Source organism: Leishmania donovani, chromosome 25 (genome assembly GCF_000227135.1).
Source record: "Leishmania donovani BPK282A1 complete genome, chromosome 25".
In the NCBI taxonomy this organism is placed as follows: Eukaryota; Euglenozoa; class Kinetoplastea; order Trypanosomatida; family Trypanosomatidae; genus Leishmania; species Leishmania donovani.
In genome coordinates this window covers 260303-278237 of record NC_018252.1, presented here as the reverse complement: position 1 = coordinate 278237, position 17935 = coordinate 260303, and the positions used below count along the sequence as shown (strand labels likewise).

Sequence of the window (17935 nt, the reverse complement as noted above, 5' to 3'; positions counted from 1 at the left end):
CACTTTCTTTGCTTTTCATGATGCTGGCATCACACTCCGGGACTACATAGCATGGGCCATGACGAAGCGCATCACTCGTCAACCATCCTTCCCATACTTCCATCCCTTCTTTACGCTCATTTCATGCTAGCTCGCCCAGCTCCCTTCCTAACCGTGCTGGTGGGAGGAAACAAACAAAAAAAAAAGAAGAAAAAGAAACAAAATGAACGCAGCCGAATTCAAGCAGGAGCCCAGAAATGGAAGAGACGGGAAGGTCATACGGAAGTGAGGGGGTGGGTGGTGGACAGTGGCGCTGAACAGAGAAGGGGTGTGTATGAGCAAGGGAAAGGCGGTGTGTGTGTGTGCGCGTGTGTGTGGAATTGCCTCTCACACACACGCACACCGCATGCAAAATGCATATAAAAAGGGAAAGCAAAAACACCTAAGAGGCAAGAGTGCAGCCGAGAGCAGCATGAGGGGGACAGCGGGGCAGCGGGAACAACGCCCGCGCGACGCGAAAGCACATTCCTTGTTTGTTTTCGTTGGCTCTCTTCGTCTTGGTTTCCGCCAAAAGCGTTCTCTCCCACACAACGTGCTTTCCGACACGCCGCAGTAGAGACACAGACAAAGGCATCCAAATGTGGCGCCTGGTTATGCTTTTAGGGGGGAGCCAGTGAGGAAGCCTCGTCTCTCCTCGCTGCCGGCGGCTATAGCGGTCCTGCTGCAGGTGCGCTCGGAACGTACGTAGCAGATTGAATGGGAATACCATTCAGCTGCTGGTTCTGCGGCTGGTACTGGTACCCACCGCCGTAATAGTTCTGATGCAGCGGCTGCGGCTGAAGCACATTCGTATTGGTGTTGGCATACGCGTTCGGTGGCATGCCGTACCCGGGCGCCCCACTGTTGTAATAGCTCTGCTGCGGCTGCTGCCCGTAGTAAGCGTTGCCGGCGGCGTTGTTGTAGTACTGGGGTACACCATTGCCGCCGTAGTAGTTCGGTTTCGTGTTGACGTGGTTGGGTTGCTGATTGTTCTTTGCGGCGTCCATGCAGCAGCAGATGCCAGCTGCAATGCAAGCGCAGATAGAAGCGCAGCACCCGAGCAGAAGCAAGTCGTCGCCGTCAAAGCCAAACCTTGTCTCATGGGTGTAGAGCAGCACGAGTGCACGCCTTGTGATGGGAGGATCACCGGCGCCGACGGAGAGACTCGCAGCTGCTGCCTCCTCCACCTCCGCCTCTTCTCGCCGCAGCGCAGCCCAGTAGGAGTCGGTGGCGCCGGCACCGACATGATTTTTGGCAAGAGGGTTGCAGTCAGTCTCACTGGCCCCCAGAAGGGGGAAAAAGAAGAGCTGATTGTTCATGCTCAGCTCGGACAGCTCCATCGACTCCGCAAGCGCCACCAGCGAGTTGGAGGAGGCCTCAGCAGCGCCACAAGACGGTGTGACATCAGCCGCGGCACCATCAGCGATGGAAAGTAACGGGTGGCGAAGGGCAAACAGATGAAGCGTCAACGCACCGCTGTCTACAGTGTTCGCTGATGCAGACGACGTTGTCTGGGCCAGCAGGAACTGCCTCAGCGCATCCACACTTGTGTTGGCAGGGGCGTGCAGGAGAACACCGCTAGCTTTCCTCGATGCCTCTTGGAGAGCCTTGGCGCACTGCGCTGGCGGCAGCTCCAGCGACTTCAATAACTGGCGGATGTCCAGCGCCGACGCGTCGAGGCATAAAATGGGGATGGCCGCAGCAGCGCCGCTCGCATTGCCGGCGGAACTGACCGTGCATGTGGGACTATCCACTCCTTCTGCGCCCGCGCCAGACGCCGAAGGAGGAAAGTTCAGGGTGCAAAGCATGCTCTGCACCTCCATGGCGGGCGACTCTGCTCTACCAGCACGACGGGACTGGTAATGGATGGCGGAGGAAATGAAGCCCCCGCCCGTTGAAGGGTTTTCCTGCGAGGAGGAGGCCGACTGACCCATCCTCTTGACACTGAGTGGGTGGCACTGCTGGTTCTTATATTTTTGCTCTGCAGACTTGGAGTACGCGGGCGCTCGATACGACGGAGTAGAAACGCTGAAACGGTCCTAAGCGGCTGGATGATGATGAGGAGGGAAGGAAGGGGGTGCGGAACTGCACACGAAACAGATTGCATGCGCGGGAGCACATATATGTATGTATGCGTGTTGATGAGGACGAGAAGAGGAAGAAGGAGAGAGAGTTGCACACCACGAGAACATGCGGTGTCGGGCAGCAGTGCACAGGCTGAAGCTTTCGAGGAGGGGATGAGGGAAAGAAAAGGAGCGGAAGAGATGCCGGGGGGGGGGGATGGGCGCACTGAAGCGACTCCTTCGGTAAACGAAGCCGAAGCCGAAAAAGCATGTAGAACGGGGGGGGGGCAGCGTGTAGGAAGCTGTGTTTGCTCACGTGATCACGGTTCTGGAGTTCAATGCTGTTCCGGCTATTCGGTCGATCTGCGCTTACGTCCGGCGAGGTGGAATGCCCACCCCCCTTCGCTTCGCTCATGTATGTACAACGAAAAAGAGACGCGTGCGTTGCTTTGAATGTTTTGCGGTGGCTCCTAAATGTGTGCGCCACCACGTCCTTCAGCACCCGCCGCGCGTGCGCCGACAGAGCCGGGGGGACAGCGAGAAAAGATACAGGCAGCAGGGAGCTGCTCGCGCGACTACCGGGGCGTCAGCCACGGAAATCGCTCCAGCACCTGGGCGCGTGCCTGGGCCGTAAAGGGAGGTATACCGCTGCCCCTGCCGCCATCCCCAGACGGCTGCATTAGTCGCGCTAAGCCCGCCTCATCGAGGTCTACGAGCATGTCAGCTGCTACCGTTGCACATAGAAACCGCAAGGTAGGCATCCCAAGTCGCGAGGCCGCTCCCAGCACGTGGCACAAACGCGACCACATCCGTCGACGATTGGCGAGTGAGAAACACTCGGCGCGCTGCTGAGAGAGCTCAACTTCATGTGCGACAGTCACCTGGCGCTGCTGCTTCTGCGTTTCCCCTTTCGGCAATGGTACCGCAGCGGCACCACCGAGAAGATCTACCCACGCCCCGCACTCGACCAGACGGAGGGAGTCTACCTGCGACCGCTCTAACCCCAGCAGTTGGCACAAGACGTAGTAATGCTCCCACGTCGAGAGGGCGTAGAGGTCTTGAAAGTTCAGAGGCCGCTCCAGCGAGGACGGTACGCGAGCAGGGGAGGACAAGAAAGTCGGAGACGAGTGTGCTGCGGCTGCAGCGATGCTGGCAGAGGTGGTGTAGTCGAGCGCGTGGAAATGCTCCAAGTACACTGCTACCACATCGAAGACACCTTTGTCGAGAAACGGAAGTGGAACCGCCACGGGAGGCGATGGCCGAAGCGCGGCAGCCGCAGCGGAGTTCGCGCCGGCCTTTTCGCCCACTCCACGCACCCCACCAGGGTCATCCCCAAAGGCATCAGCCAGCAACTCGCGCAGTGCTGGGCATCCTGCTTGCAGAATGTATGCTGGACACATGTAGCAAACCTGCGTTGGCGAGGCCGTGCCAGAGGAGCCGTCGGCGGGAGCGAAGGATGCTGGCACCCCCACTTTGAGAAGAACCTCCGTGGTGTACGAGCTATCGCTAGAGGCACCCGTGGTTGATGCAGTGGCTTGCTGTGAAGTTTGCTTTGGCTCATCAGCGCCGCAGCGACGAATGTGGCGCAGCAGAAAAGACGGCTCGGATAAACAATCCATCTACACCCGCATGAGATAGAGAGTCGAGAGAGGCCTGCAAGGGAGAGAGAGAGAATGGGGGGGGGGGAGGGGGCAGCGCTGCTCACCCGTATACGAAAAAAAAGACGATAGAGGTGACGATGCAGGGAGAGAGAAGCTGGATGCGTCTTCATGCTCTGAGAGGTGCACCCTCGCCGCCCACCCACTCGCCCACCTACTGCGTTTGCCCCCTTCCATCAGCTCAATCTCGATGGACAGGAGGAAAAGGCAAAGAGAATAAAATGAGGAAGGAGGCGCACACACAGCCAGCTGACTAACAAGTGGGAAGAGGCCCAAGTGAGAGAGGGGAGGTGGAGGCTCTGCATGGAGAGAGCACTCGTAGTGCTCTGTTGGTGGGTGGAGGGGCAACGTCAGCGCCGACGGTGAGAGCAGACAGAGAGCGAGAGAAGCACACGCACGTACATATACACACAGAAGGTGAAAGAGGTGAAAGCATTGGGGGGGTCAAGAGAGGAGCATCCAGACGCAACAGAGAGAGGGCGAGGATGGTGGCGGCGCAAGCCCTGCACACACGCAAACTCAATCGGAGAGCGTCCGTAGTAATGCCGCAACCGCCTTTCATCAGCATCCTTGCCGTCCTTCTAGCCCCTACCTCTGTCAACTCTCCTTCATCGACCCCCCAACCCTCTTTCCTTCACGTCTGCCCTACGTCCTCGTCTCATCGCTCCCGCTTCTGCAGCCTTACCTCGGCTCACGCTACAGCACTGTTGCTGAGTTCCCTTCGCCCCCAGCCACTCGCACAGGTGCATTACGCGCCCTACCATCTCCTTTCCAGCTCTCCTCCACGTCGCCATCGCTGGAGCCTCTCCGTGCACGTTGTCTTGTGGAGCTTCTCTTCATTGTGGAGGAGAGCCTCATGACCTGTTTCTTTTTTTTCCTTGCGGCTGTTCGCTTTTTCGTTCCCCTTACACTACTTTGGTAGTTCATCGTAATCACGCACACACAGACGCACGAGCACACGCATACTCTCGAACTAACTAACTAAGAAACGCATACACATTGGCAGATGCCCCGATCACTCACCTACACGCAGACATAGACGCAGAGGCAGGCAGATAGAGACACATCAACGCCAAACACACACACACACACGAAGCCGAAGAGGGGGGCACAGACACAGCGAAGCGTCTACGTACACGCGACTCTGACACGAAACGGCTACACACACCAGCGACAACTAAAGCGCCGGGTGCATGAAAAAAAAAGGAAGACAGAGAAACAGGAAAGAGACACACCGACCGGTCACTTCCACACATCATAAGAGGGAGGGGAGGGAAGGGGAGGGAAGGGGAAGGGGCCACAGACAGAGAGAAGCACACAAGAACAACGACAAGAGAGCGAAAACACGAAGACGAAGACGACGAGGAAGAGCAGAGAAGCACCGCACATAAAGCGAAATAAAAGTCGATGGAAAGCGAGCAACATCGTCCTACTCGAGAACTACAGACTACCAGCTGGCACGTGTGCAGAGACGCGCACACGCGTACACACAAACACGCATGAGGGCACACAGATACACACAGTAAAAGAAACTAACAAAAACGTCGGCGAATGAGAGAGAGTGGTGGCGATGGTGGTGGTAGTGGAGCATGAGGAAAAATGAAAACAAAGAGGGAGGTGGAACTTCTTGTCTGGATTCGATTCGCGCGTGCCAATGAATGAGTCTCTGTGCGCATTTCCGCAAGAAAGGTAGAGCGGGCAAGAAGGACAGACGGTAAAGAGACATCCAAAGCAAGCGAAACGACAATATAAACTTTCAGAAAAAAAAAAGAAGGGGAGGAAAGCAACCACAGCAACAACACCAAATGGGGAGAAGTTGCGGTGCTGCACTCGGGCAACACAAAAAGCGGACTCACCACACACACACACACACACACACATGCCAGAAAAAGGAAAGCGTGCACAGGTAGCTTCTGCCATCCAACAGCTCATACGTGCCCGACGATGCTTCTCTCCCTTTTCGGTGTGTCCTCCTTTTCAGCTTTGCTGGCGTGCGCATGCGCATCTCACTCCAGTACACGGCATATGTGCGCGTGTGAGCTCGTCGGTGCGTGGGCGGGGTGCGGCGTTTGCGCATGGCACACTCATACACACGCTCCCCGCCCCATCAGCCCTCCTCGCCCCCACTCCTCATCGTGGCAAAACGCGTGCAAGCGCGCACCGCCCGCACCTCTCGCACCTCTCACGTCGCCTTTTAGTTTTATTGCTCTGGTTTCCGCATTACGGCAAGTTCCCGCTTCTTCCGCCCCTCCCTCTTTTGCCGGTTTTACTTGCTTTTTGAAATATCTGTCTCGCTGAGCTTCGTCCTCCGCGTTGCTGGCGGATTGATCGGCGCCCCTCTCTCTCGCTTCACATCGCCCATCTCTCTTCTCTTTCTCTTCGCCGTCCCTCTCTTCACAGCGGAAAGTGAGGAAGGAGGCGAAAAGAGAGAAAAGAGATGGGCGGTGGGCAGCAACGAGGGAAGACGTCTACTCACACATGTATACATGTATCTCTGTTCCTCTTGCTACGGCTGTGGCTGTTGCATGGACCTTGCTGCTGCTGTTTCTCGTTCATGTTGCCTGCGTGTGTGTTTGTGTTTTCTGTTGCATAGCCATCCAGGACAACACGAAAAAAAGGAAAGAATGAATTGATCATACGAACACACAACTGCAGAATCTAAAAAAGAAAACATGAAATACGCAACACGCACTCACGCGCGCACACAGACATGGCAGGAGCTCCCCTTCCTCCCTCCCTGCTCTTCACCTACCCACCCACACATCCCGCGCGCCTCCTGCTTGACAGTAAAAGGAAAAGAAAAGAGGACGTGGGGACGGAAAAGGCGCGCGCGCTACACCGAGTGTAGTGGGCGAGCGTGGCTCCCCGGTGGGTGTGCGTGTTAGTCTCAACCTCCGTTTGTGTGCTTGGATGCGTGTGCGTCAGTCACAGAAAGAGGAGGGTGGGAGAACACGGAGAGAGAAAGAGAAGTGGAGATTGGGAGAGTGAGTGGTCGGCAGATGAGGAGAGAAGCGACAAACACACACACACACACATACGCTATGTGTGTGTGTGTGTGTGTGTGTGAAAGCGTTGGCTATAGAGTAGCGATACGGCTGCCACAGCACGGAGGAGAGGAAGGAGAAGTGTCGGTGTATGCGTTTGTGCGCTGTTTTCAACAGGCAGGGTTTCTTCACTGACACAAGCACACACACACACACACGTGCGCATACACAAGAAGGACAAGACAGGCACATGACAGTAGCAAGACGCAAGGCTGGAGAGCAAAGGGAAGAGAAGAGGGCCACATCAACGTCCACATGCATACATACATACCGGAGGGGGAGGGGAGGGGGTGCAGACATGTCGTGGGAGACGGGAGCGTGTACAGCAGAGGAGAGAAAGAGAGAGAGACTTGCGCTACAAGACGAAGAACACACAGAGCACACCGAGAAAGGAGACAGGGCGCTTGAAAAACGGGGAAAGATATCGGACAGGCGACGTGCTGATGTGATGCAAGCATGACGCCGTCTGATCACACTCGATCCGTCCCCCTTTTTTCCCCTCACTGTCCCTCTTTTTTTTTTCATCTCGCGCGCACAGTTCCCTCCTTTCCTCGCCCCCTCACATTGGCATTTACGCGTGTATGTGTGTGGGTGTGCGGTGGAGGCGCGTTTGCCGTGGCATCTCGTGCCTCCAGCGGCTTTTCTCCTCGCCACTCCTCCTCCTCTCACACACACACGCTACACTACAACAACGAGGACACCAAAAGGGAATAATAAAAAAATCGAAAAGTGCGCGCACACAGACGACACACAAGCGCAGGCAACACACACGCACAGAGAGAGATTCGAACGGGAAGGTAATACAAAACAGACCACATACAAAGGAGTGAGGAAAAACAAACAACAAAAACAGCTGCCGACGCGCTTGACACGCAGACAGCCATCAAGACACGCCCCCCTCGCCCTCCCTCCCTCCCTCCTCTTACACACAATTTCTCACACATATTCAGAGAGAGGAGGAAGGGGGTGGGGGTGGGGGGCTCATGGGACATATGGACCGGTGGAGCGGCTGTAAAACGTGGGGCTCACCAACAGGAAAGACACGAAAAAAAGAAATAGAGGACTCCACCAAGAGACGAGTGACGACCTCCGCACGCGAACAAAGGCACCGCGGAAACAATCACAAAAGGGGCAGCATGCAAGCAGCGGGCAACGTTCGAGACACAGGAACAACGAAAAGGGACGAAAATAAAAATGGGCGGGGTCGTGAAGAGGGCTCCCGTTCAGACGCAGACGCACATACACCGATAGGCAGAGAGACAGCGTAAGATCGAAGCCGACATCAACAGTGAGACACACACACGCACTCCTCTTCTCTCTGTTTCTTGGGGCTCCCTTTTGGTGATGATGTGTCTTCTGTTTCTCGATCCGTCGCGGAGGAGGGGTGGGGTGGTGAGTGCTAATCTTGAACGCCCTTCCCCTGCTCCGCCCTCTCTGCCGTCATCATACTTCTGAGATGTGGAGGAGAAAGGAAAAGGAAGCAGAGAAGGGATGAGAGCCTACTTAGCATGTCGGAGGCGACTGAAGACGCAACAAGAACAAACGGTGGCAGAGATGCAGTACAGAAAAGGAAAAAGGGGGACAGTGATGGCACCGTGTCGCCGCCATAGTAGAGCGCGTAGCACGCCGGAGACGGCAAGCGGTGGGCGTAGGAGAAGGATGCGAAAGGGAGAGAGGGACACGGGGGAAGGGGTTGCATGGGTGTGTGGGTGTATGCTAGCGCAGCGCACCACGTGAAACAACGCACGAAACGCCAGCACAGCAAAAGCACGAACACATAGAGAGACGTTCAAAGACAACGGGGGGAGGTTACAGAAAGGGGCTGGGGCCGCGTGGAGCGAGGGGAGGGGGAGGAGGGATGCACGCACAGACACACAGACAACAACACAGCGGCGATACGCATACATTTCATTCTACATACATGGCATACATCCCGTGTTTCGCTTTGTTTTCATGTTCTTTTTTTCTCGTTTCGCGCGCGCATGCAAGCGTGTCGGTGTGCTTTTCGCCTGCGTGTGTGTATCTGTGTGTGTGTATTTGTGTGTGTGTGTGTGTGTGTGTGTGTGTGTGTCACCTGACGAAGAGCGGATGCAAGGGAACGAAAGGAGAGCGCTTCAAAACGGGAGACGGCGGATCGAGACTCGCTCACCGATCAGCAGTACAACATTTGAAAGAGAGCGAGAGCGAGAGAGAGGGGAAGGGGGCAGGGACAAGAATCCAAGCGTAGCATACGTTCTCTTTCGTTTTTTTTTCGCTTACTTCTCGCTCTGTTGCCCTCTTTCGCTCTCGTCCTCCTCCAGGAAGGGTGGGTGTTGCCCTTGCACACACACGCATGCACACACACGCATGCACACACACACACACGCACCAATCGCGCCACAAGAACGAAAGTAAACGGAGAGGAAAGAAATACAAGACAGAAAACACGCAAGGGGAGGGGGGAAGAAGCAAAAAAAAAGTAAAGCGAAAAACATTGGTTATCGAGCAACGCGTGCAAGTGGTCCATCTTCTTTTGCTGGTGTGTGGGTTGTGCCACAGAAGGACGCGATGCAGAGAGAGAGATAAGGGGTGGTGGTGGAACGCACAAAGAACGGCGCCCTTCACTGACGAGTCGCATGTACTGTGTGACTCATCCCAATGGCCTGTGTGCTTCTCCCGCTCACCCTTCCGCATCCTTTCTACTTTTCGATCTTACAGTATGCGGAATTTCCATCTCCCTCTCTGTTCTCGTCCTTCGCCCACTCCTTCCCCTCTTCCTAGCATTTTTCTCGTCTCCTCTGGCACAACTCCTTTGATCCCCTTCTGCCTCTCACCACTTGTCGAGTGCTCCCCAGCCACTCTCGATGGAGCTCCTTGACGCCTGTGGCCACACGCAGAACGCCCTTTCAGCATTCGCCCTCCTTGCAGCTGTTTTTTTTTTCCTTGCTCTCACCCTCCCAAATCCGCTCCAGCACTACTTGGAATGCGAGAGGGAGTGTGGAAGAGGAGGGAATTCCCCTTCGCCCTCGGAGGGCACCGGCACTCCGCACCCGCCCACAAACACACACACACACCATAAGCTCTGACATCATCACGCAACCCATCTCACGTGTGTGTGTGTGTCTATACGGGTATATATGTGTGTCGTGACCACCCCCTTTTCCTCGACTGTGGTGTTCTGTCCTTGACTGTTCTTCAACCTCTTCCAAAAAAAAAAGGGTACCCTGCCAGTAAAAGGGCGGGAGAGGAAGACGGTCATAGTATGTGAGAGGGGGAGGGGTCAAGTGGGGTGTGTGAAGGGGAGGACCTCGTCAGAGCACACGGCACTGGCTCACTTGCGCCTCCACCCTTCTCGACTTTTCGCTCCGCCTCAGCTCATTTCTTCGCCCCTCCCTCTCCCTCCCCTCCCTCTCCCTCCCCTCCCTCCTCCACTTCGCCGCCTTTTCACTTCTCTTGCATTTCGCTTTGGTGCTCCTTTCAGTGTTGCGTTTTTCCCCTATTTTCTTGCGTTGTTCACTGCGTCTGCTCACCCATCAAGGACAGCAGGATAGAGAGCGGAATGCCGGCCTGCTGCTGCAGCGACTGCAGGCGCTCCATCTGGTCACTTGGCCCGTTAGATGCTGCCTCGCACAGCTTCTGGAAGTAGTTCGAGAACCACTTCTGGCGTTCGGCGCCTGTGAGCTTCGCCTCTGGGCCGTTCTCAAACTGGCTCAGCTCTTCCGTTTCTTCCGGCGTGAGGGCTTCGGCGGCCTTGAGGGTGTCGTAGCGCTTTTCTAGGAGGGCGCCGACGGTGGTGTTGCCTTTGTCTGCCATTGACTCGTACGCCTTACGGAAGCCGCTGTTGCGCGGTGCGCTAAACGGCCCGGGCACAACGGTGGTGTGCGGCTCAGCAGCGTAGTCGCTGCCGTCCTTAAACTGCACGATCATGCACGAGATGTTGTCACGGCTGCCGCGCTCGATCGCCTCCTCGCACACACGCCCGGCCACCTCGGCGAGGTCGTTGCAGGTCTCCAGCTGCTGCTTCACGTAGGCCACCACCTCCTCGTTCGGGAAGTTGCCCTCGAAGACGCCGTCGCAGCACAGCAGCACAAAGTCGCTCGAGTCGAAAGTGAAATCCTTGTGCTGGACATCTGCTAAGGCGATCACCTTCTGCTCCAGCTGACTACCACTGCCTAGCTTGTACTCGCGGTCGCCGAAAGCGCGACTGACGGCCAGGCTGCCATCGACGCGGTTGTTCTCCACACGGCCCGCGCAGTTTTCAATGCGCTGGCGCTCCCCTTCATTATTTGGCTTGTGGTCCTCCGTCAGAGGGACGCACACGCCATCGATGCAGGCCACCACACGCGAGTCACCGACGTTACCAACCTGCAGGTGCACCTTGTTGCCCTCCTTGAGGGCTACAAAGAAGGTGCCCGTGCTGCCGCCCTCGCGGCCCGAGTCCATCCACTCCTGGTCGATCCGCAGTGCCAACTCCTTCATCCGCTCATCCGTCATGGGGATCGATTCCTTCTCAATGGCGCTGCGCCATGCCCTCTCGAGGTACTGCGAACACTGGTCATTCACATGGCCGTCGAAGACGCCGAAGAAACCCCAGCTATCCGTCAGGTACGTCAGATGGGCATCCTCCATGGTCTCACGGTACCCATTCACGCAGTTGGAGCCGCAGCGGAAGATGGCGTTTCCGTAACGCTCCTGGAGCTGCGTCATCACCGGCTTCGGAAGTGGAATGCCCATCTTTTCGAGTTGTGAAACTGCTTTTCCTTGGCTTGTCTGTTTGTCCTCTACTGATGCTACTGGGTCCCCGAGTAGCGGCCTGGTGGGTATATACCTGTTGAAGGTATATCGAGGAGTCGCACGTGTGGAAGAGGAAGGGGACGGAGTGGATATCGAGAAAGAGAACGCAGTTGTGTGCGTGTCTGTCTTTCTGTGTGTTGTATGTATGCAAACAGAAAGAGATGGGTGTGAGGTTGCGTCGGTGCGTGTTTGGAAGGGTGGAGGAGTAGGTGTGTATGTACTGCAGATCAGACGCGCGGAGAGGAAAGAGAGAGGAAAAAGGGGGAAGAGAGAACGAGCACAGAGTGAGAGAGGGGTGGGGAGGGAGGGGGCGACTGGATCGATGAGAGCGAGAGCGAGAGAGGCGAGAGAGCACGAGAGAGAGATTTAAGCAAGAACGGGGATGGAGGAACCACAGAAAAAAAGGACAAGACGGAAAGGGTGGGGGATATTAGCAATCTCCTCTCTCTCTGCGCGTGCGTGCGTGTGTGTGAGAAAGCCAGCGAGAGGAGAGACAGGGACGTCTGAAGGCAGAGAAAAACTGCGAGGGAGGAATCCAAATACAAAACAGAAACTGAAGAGATGAACAACAAATGGAGTTGTGAGCACGTGTGTAGGGGGAGGGGTAGGTGCGGAGGTGTGGGGTGTGTGTGAGGTCGGGGGAAGAAGGGCAAATAAATCCAAAAAGGAAAACACTTTTCAAAAGACGATGTATGAAGTATGCGAAAGAGAAGGAGAAGGAGTAGGAGGCGATGTCGAATATCGGAGGGGCAGGGAAGGGGGAGGGGTTCCGACATCCAGCGATGGGACGGAGAGAAACGAGCACAGAGCAAGGAGCAAATTCCCCCCGCCCCCGGCCCTTTCAAAAGTGCGCGGAAGAGCCGAGGTGCGCAGAGTAAAGGCGCCAAGATGAGCAGGAGCAATCGTGTGCTCTGTCGGATGCATTTCGTCTCTCATCTTTCTCGTCTCGTCACACCAGCGCAGAGCCGGGCGGTTCGTTGCCGGCAGCGAGGTCGCGCAAGCGGGCACGTACACATGCACATCAGTCGTTGTTGTCTCTCTCTCGTCCTTCACTTTCCACTGTTAAGTAGCCGTCTCCTTGCTTTTTTGATGGAGGGCTCCGACTGCTCGCACACACACGTGTGTGCGTGCGTCTGTGAGAGGAGGAAGGGGGGCCTCCGTGCTGAAACACACACGTACAGATACACGCACAGGCACACGCAATAAAAAGTCTCGCACAGGCAGGAGTGTGCCGGCAGCGCGGGGAGAGAGGGAGAGATGCAAAGTGGTGGAGAAATAACAGGGAATGTGTTACTTTACGATAGTGACCGGCTGAAAAAGCAGAAAAGGAAAAGATTTCGACTGAGCTGCGCTGGAGGGAGGTGGGGAGGTGGATAGGCGGTGAAGGGTCTTGCTTCCTTTGGAGGGGGAGGAGGTAGTGTAGGGGAGGATGGAGGCTCATCGCACGCCAGGAGAGTCAACAGCGACACCAGCGAGGAAAAAACGGAAGAGGCTCTTGAAACGCGGTGACAAGAAAAAAAAGAGGAAAAAGAGGGAGGGTCCGTCATGGGAGTAGGAGCACGAGCACGAGCACTAGTGGCAGATGGTGGGGGGGGGGCCGGGCGGCTGGCATGCGTGCCGTTTGCCATGCGCCCTGGAAACGTCAGTTCACGGCGGTGAGGGAGAGCAGGCGGGGTGAAATCGTTTCGCAGGAGCATCAGGGAGGGGAGAGGAGAGGGGAGGGGCAACAGTGTTTAGGAAAAGCAGAACATAAAAAAAAGCTGACGATAGTGACGAAGAAGACAGCACTATATGTATGCATGTGTTTGTGTGTGTGCGTGTATTTGGCAATGGTGAACGAGGAGGAGGGAAAGAAAGAGCCGCGTCATGTTGAGTCGCCTTGTGTTAAGGAACACAGCAAACAGGCGCGACAAGAGGGGAAAAAGAGAGCGCCCCGGGTGGTGGTCATTACTCTCCTCGCGACGCACACGAACTCTCGCTGTTGGCCACCACGTTTACCAGCGATGTGGTCGTTCTGCACACCCACACAGATATCCACGCACACACCGCTGGCACATGGCGGCCGCGCGCGCTCTCGCTTTCCTCTACGCTACCTTGTAAAGAGGAACTGCAGATCCTCCTCGGTGAGCTTGTTGAGCGACTGCAACTTGCCGTCAATGGTGCCCTCGAAAACGAGCATCTTCTTGTCCTGCAGGTCGGCCATGCGCTCCTCCACTGAGTGCTCCGTGACAAAGCGGACGGCGTGAACCGGGCGGGTCTGCCCGATTCGGTGCGCTCGCTGCACGGCCTGCATCTCGACCGCTGGGTTCCACCACGGATCGGTCAGCACCACGTGATTGGCCACCTGCAGGTTCAAACCCTCTCCGCCTGCCTTCAGGGAGATGAGGATGACGCGCACGTTTTGGTCATGCAGGAAGGCCTGCAACACCGACTGCCGCTGCGTCAACGTCAGTGACCCACACAGCTTTACAGCCCTTATAGAGCGGCGCTGCAGCCAATACTGCGTCAGGTCTAGCATGCTGCCAAACTGCGAGAAGACAACCACCTTTTCGTCTTTCGGAACTTTCTCTATGTAGTTAGCGATGGCATCGAGCTTCGTGCCGTGCAGCGGCTTCTGCGGGTCCAGCCGGGCGAAAATGCCGCGCTGCTCCTTTTTGGTCGGCTTGGCGCGCGCTGTGCGCCGCTTAACCTTACTCTCCACATGCTGCAACGCTTGCGCCTGCTCGTCGTCCTCAGTGATCTCAGAGTTGACCTCATCTTCCAGCTCGGGAGGCAACGCTGCCGCAAAGCCGCCGACGCCCTCGTCATCGTCGTCCTCCGCATCCTGTCGCAGCTGCCGCAGATCCACGTTGATTCGTACAAAGCAGGTGGGGCAGTGGAGCTCCTTGTCCGGTGCGCTCTCCAGGAATTGGCCGAGACAAAGTCGGTGAAACTGGTGCCGGCACGGGTGCACCTTCAGAGCGCTCTCGCCCTCGATGCCGTCGCCACAGATGCCGCACACTCCCTTGACGTTCACCACAGGGCCAACATCCATGCCCTGCATCACAAGCAGTGGGTTGTCGAGGGCCTGGCGCAGACGACTAAGCAGCTGGAAAATGTGTGCGTAGTTGTGCAGCACTGTGCCCTTGTGCACGAACGTATCGAACTCCGCCGTGCTCTTCTTGTACAGGGACTCGTAAAAGTTACGCTCCTCCTTCGTGAGCTTGATGCAGTGCACCTCGATTGCCAACGACGGAAGCTGCAGGTCGGCGGCCCGCTCGACCTTGGTGCGGCGCAGCATTGCCCGGGAAAATACGTCGTTAGACAGCATCATCATACCGCGTCGCCCGTCTCCGATGTAGCCATAGCGGTTGATCGGATTGAGAATGTAGCGGTTGAAATAGGAGTGGTGCTGCAGCGGTCCATGACCGCAGAAGACGCACTGATGAAGCGAGGTGGACGAGAAGGGGTGCGAGAGCGAGGCGCACGAGCAGCCTTCCGTTTCGCAGTAGTAGTGTGCGTATGGCCGCATGCGCAAAAAGCGCAGAAGACTGTATAGATCACCAACACGATTCTGTAGTGGGGTGCCGGTGAGGCACCATCGGTACTCGGCCGCCAAGGCGAAGGCAGAGCGGGCCGTGCTCGTTGTTCGACCTTTGATGCGGTGCGCCTCGTCCAGGATAACGCGCGCCCACTTGATGGAGTGGAAGATGGAAGCATCGAGGTCGACATCGTCGCCGCCAGTGTCCTTTTCGATGATGTCTCGAAGCTCCTCTCTGACAACGTGGTGCTGGCCATTCCTGGGGCAGAAAGGGTACCGCAGCAGCTGAAAGTGGCAAGCGGCGCAGCGGAACGCCTCCAGGGCTTTGGAAGCTTGCTCCGCCGCAGCCGCTTCCTCGGCAGCAGCAGCCGCAGAGTTGTACGACAAATTCGATGCGTCGCTGTCACTTTCCTCGCTGGACTCATCCTCGACCTCCTCATCGCTGCTGCTCTCGTCATCCTTCCTCGCCGCGTCCCAGCGACTGAGCACGGTTCGGCCGGCTTCCCGCATAAGTTCCTGGTACATGCCGATCGGTCCAACAACCCCCCGCGAAGCCGCAGCTGGCTGGAGCACCTTGCCTTTTTGAGCCAGAGCGGCCCCCTCATCATTGTGATCCTCCGCCTTGACGGGGCACTTTCGATTTGCCTTCTCGGCTGGCGATCGGCAGCCACTGGCCACCTTACTCTCCGACTCTTCCTGCTTCTCCTTCTTGGCTGTCGGGGTGCCACAACCGTTGACCTTCCCAGCCGGGTCATCCTCGACGTTGGCCGCGCCCTTGCGACCTCGCTTCCGCTGTGGATGTGCCGTCGTAGTATTGGGCGCATTGACCTCCGCCTCGGCCCCCTCTTCGTCACCCATGTCTACGTGGAGTGTTCGCAACCCCTTTCGAATGGTTTCGTCAGACTGCACACCCCTTGAGCTACTCGCCGCCGCAGGCGTGGTGTGCTTTTCGCGCTTCGCCTGCTTCTGTGTCTTCTTGGCGCGCGGACCACAGAAGTACTTGTTGTGCACCACCAACTGACGAGGAATGAAGAGCAGCTCACAATAGGGACACGGTACTTTTATCTCGTTGATGAGAGCGCGCCAGGCCTGCTCCAGCATTGGGTAAGTGGTGAGGACAACATCCGCGCTCTCCAGCTCCTCCTTGGTCACCTTTGTGGTGCGGTATACGACGACTACCGATAGCGACCCAGGGACCACATGCTCCTTGATTTCAGCCTCCCATTGCAACATGGAGCTAACCGGACAGACAACGAGCGTGGGACCGTTTATGCGGTGCGCGAGCATCATTCCAATGGTCTGGATAGTTTTGCCCATGCCCATCTCGTCTGCAAGAATGCCGCCCTTGACGGGAGACTCGACCTCCTGGCGCACCATCCACCCCATTCCCTCCTTCTGATAAGGCAACAGGTGCCGCAGCAGCGTCGACGGTGGTGTCATTTGCTCCATCTTACCTCGGTGCACCAAGTCCTCCGGGTCCAGCGGCTTGAGATGCTCTGGCACCTCCGTAGAATTGACCTCATTTACCACATGCGCTTGTTCCTCTGGCTTCAATGCCGCAAACCCATGCATGGTGTTTTTGTAGTCCTCTGACTCACTTCTCTCCATGCGGGTGCAGCCAAGGTGCTGCCACGCAGAGATCCACCCATTATCGCCTGCGTTGTGGCGAATGGGCACACCTACTCGCATCTCCCCCTTCGGGATCAGCTGCGAGCACTTCCGACATCGTGCCCTGGCCGTCGGAGACTTTTGCACAATGTAGTTGTAGACATGCTCCTTGCCCTTCGCTGGCCGCCAAACCAGCCGCTCGTTTAGCGTAAGATCGGGATGTTTGGCGAAGTTCGACATTATTACCTGAAGGAGAAAGCACAAAGGCAGTTATAGCCTTCTGCGGCGGCAGAGATAATAGGGTGTGCTACGAAAACAACAGCGTTTTTGAGTGTCTCCAGGAGACGGTGCTTGCAGCTTGTGTACGTTAGCTCTGAGGTCACCGGCCGTTTGCGTCTCCCCTCACGAAGAGCTTCAGTTCACAGAAAAGTAAATCACAGGCACCGCTGGTGCCCCACATGTGCAAAAGGAAACGACCTTGTGTGTGTGTGTGTGTGCGTGTGTGTGTGTTGGCGAGCCACGAGAGCAGAAAACACTTGTCGTAATTGCATCGAGCTACCAGGCAGCGTGCGCTACGATTATCACGTGTGTGGAACACTAACGCAGCCGAAAACGACACGCTGGATTGATTTGTCACCAGCCCGCAATTCAGAGAAAAAAGAGCCAGAAAAGAGGACTAGTCGCATTACCAAAACTGGCGTCAACTAAAACGCATTCGTCTCCAAATTCTAAGCCAAGTCAGCCTCGTGTGCACCTTTCTAGATCGTTGTTGCCTCGTTTTTCAAGGCTGTGGCTGCCATCATCCCAGCCGCTTCACGGCAGCATCGGCAGCACCACTTTCGAACAATCTGCAGGCATTCGAAACGTCATTGATAAATCTTGCCTCAGCGTGGGAAAAACGAGCTCACGCCTTCTCTTTCCTGCAAGACATTTGCTCATGCGTAATCACGTGCCGAACAGCTTCCTCACAGTGCAGCATCTGGCGACACACACACGAACGAGGCAAGGTAAAGCCCATACTCCTCGACCGGGAAAAAAATCGATACAGGATAATTACCTGTTGCCAGAAGCCGTGTTCAGGCATGCTCCAATGTCTGTACGTGTTTACCTGAGTGACAAAGAAAAAAAAATCTGATTTCTTTTTTGTTTCTTTCGTCCTTTCACTTTACCTGCAAATCAGCTTTCCCCCCCTCTCAACGTGCCCATTCCGCCACAGAACACGTGCTCAGCTCCACACTACCCCGACCGATC

At 56.4% G+C, this 17935-nt stretch overlaps 4 protein-coding genes across 4 annotated transcripts; all 4 read right to left on the bottom strand.

Annotated features, from left to right (window-relative positions):
- Positions 1-686: 686 nt before the first annotated feature.
- LDBPK_250800 (hypothetical protein, unknown function) lies at positions 687-1952 on the bottom strand (the record flags this gene model as incomplete). Its single annotated transcript, XM_003861362.1, has 1 exon — positions 687-1952. The coding sequence occupies one exon, from the start codon at positions 1950-1952 to the stop codon at positions 687-689; it is 1266 nt and encodes a 421-aa protein (XP_003861410.1).
- Positions 1953-2656: 704 nt separating this feature from the next.
- LDBPK_250790 (hypothetical protein, conserved) lies at positions 2657-3700 on the bottom strand (the record flags this gene model as incomplete). The annotated part of the gene is made up of 1 exon (XM_003861361.1): positions 2657-3700. The coding sequence occupies one exon, from the start codon at positions 3698-3700 to the stop codon at positions 2657-2659; it is 1044 nt and encodes a 347-aa protein (XP_003861409.1).
- A 6575-nt stretch (positions 3701-10275) lies between these two features.
- LDBPK_250780 (protein phosphatase, putative) lies at positions 10276-11496 on the bottom strand (the record flags this gene model as incomplete). Its single annotated transcript, XM_003861360.1, has 1 exon — positions 10276-11496. One exon carries the CDS (start codon positions 11494-11496, stop codon positions 10276-10278), a length of 1221 nt encoding a protein of 406 aa, XP_003861408.1.
- A 2149-nt stretch (positions 11497-13645) lies between these two features.
- On the bottom strand, positions 13646-16924 carry LDBPK_250770 (DNA repair protein, putative; the record flags this gene model as incomplete). The annotated part of the gene is made up of 1 exon (XM_003861359.1): positions 13646-16924. One exon carries the CDS (start codon positions 16922-16924, stop codon positions 13646-13648), a length of 3279 nt encoding a protein of 1092 aa, XP_003861407.1.
- Between the last annotated feature and the right edge of the window lie 1011 nt (positions 16925-17935).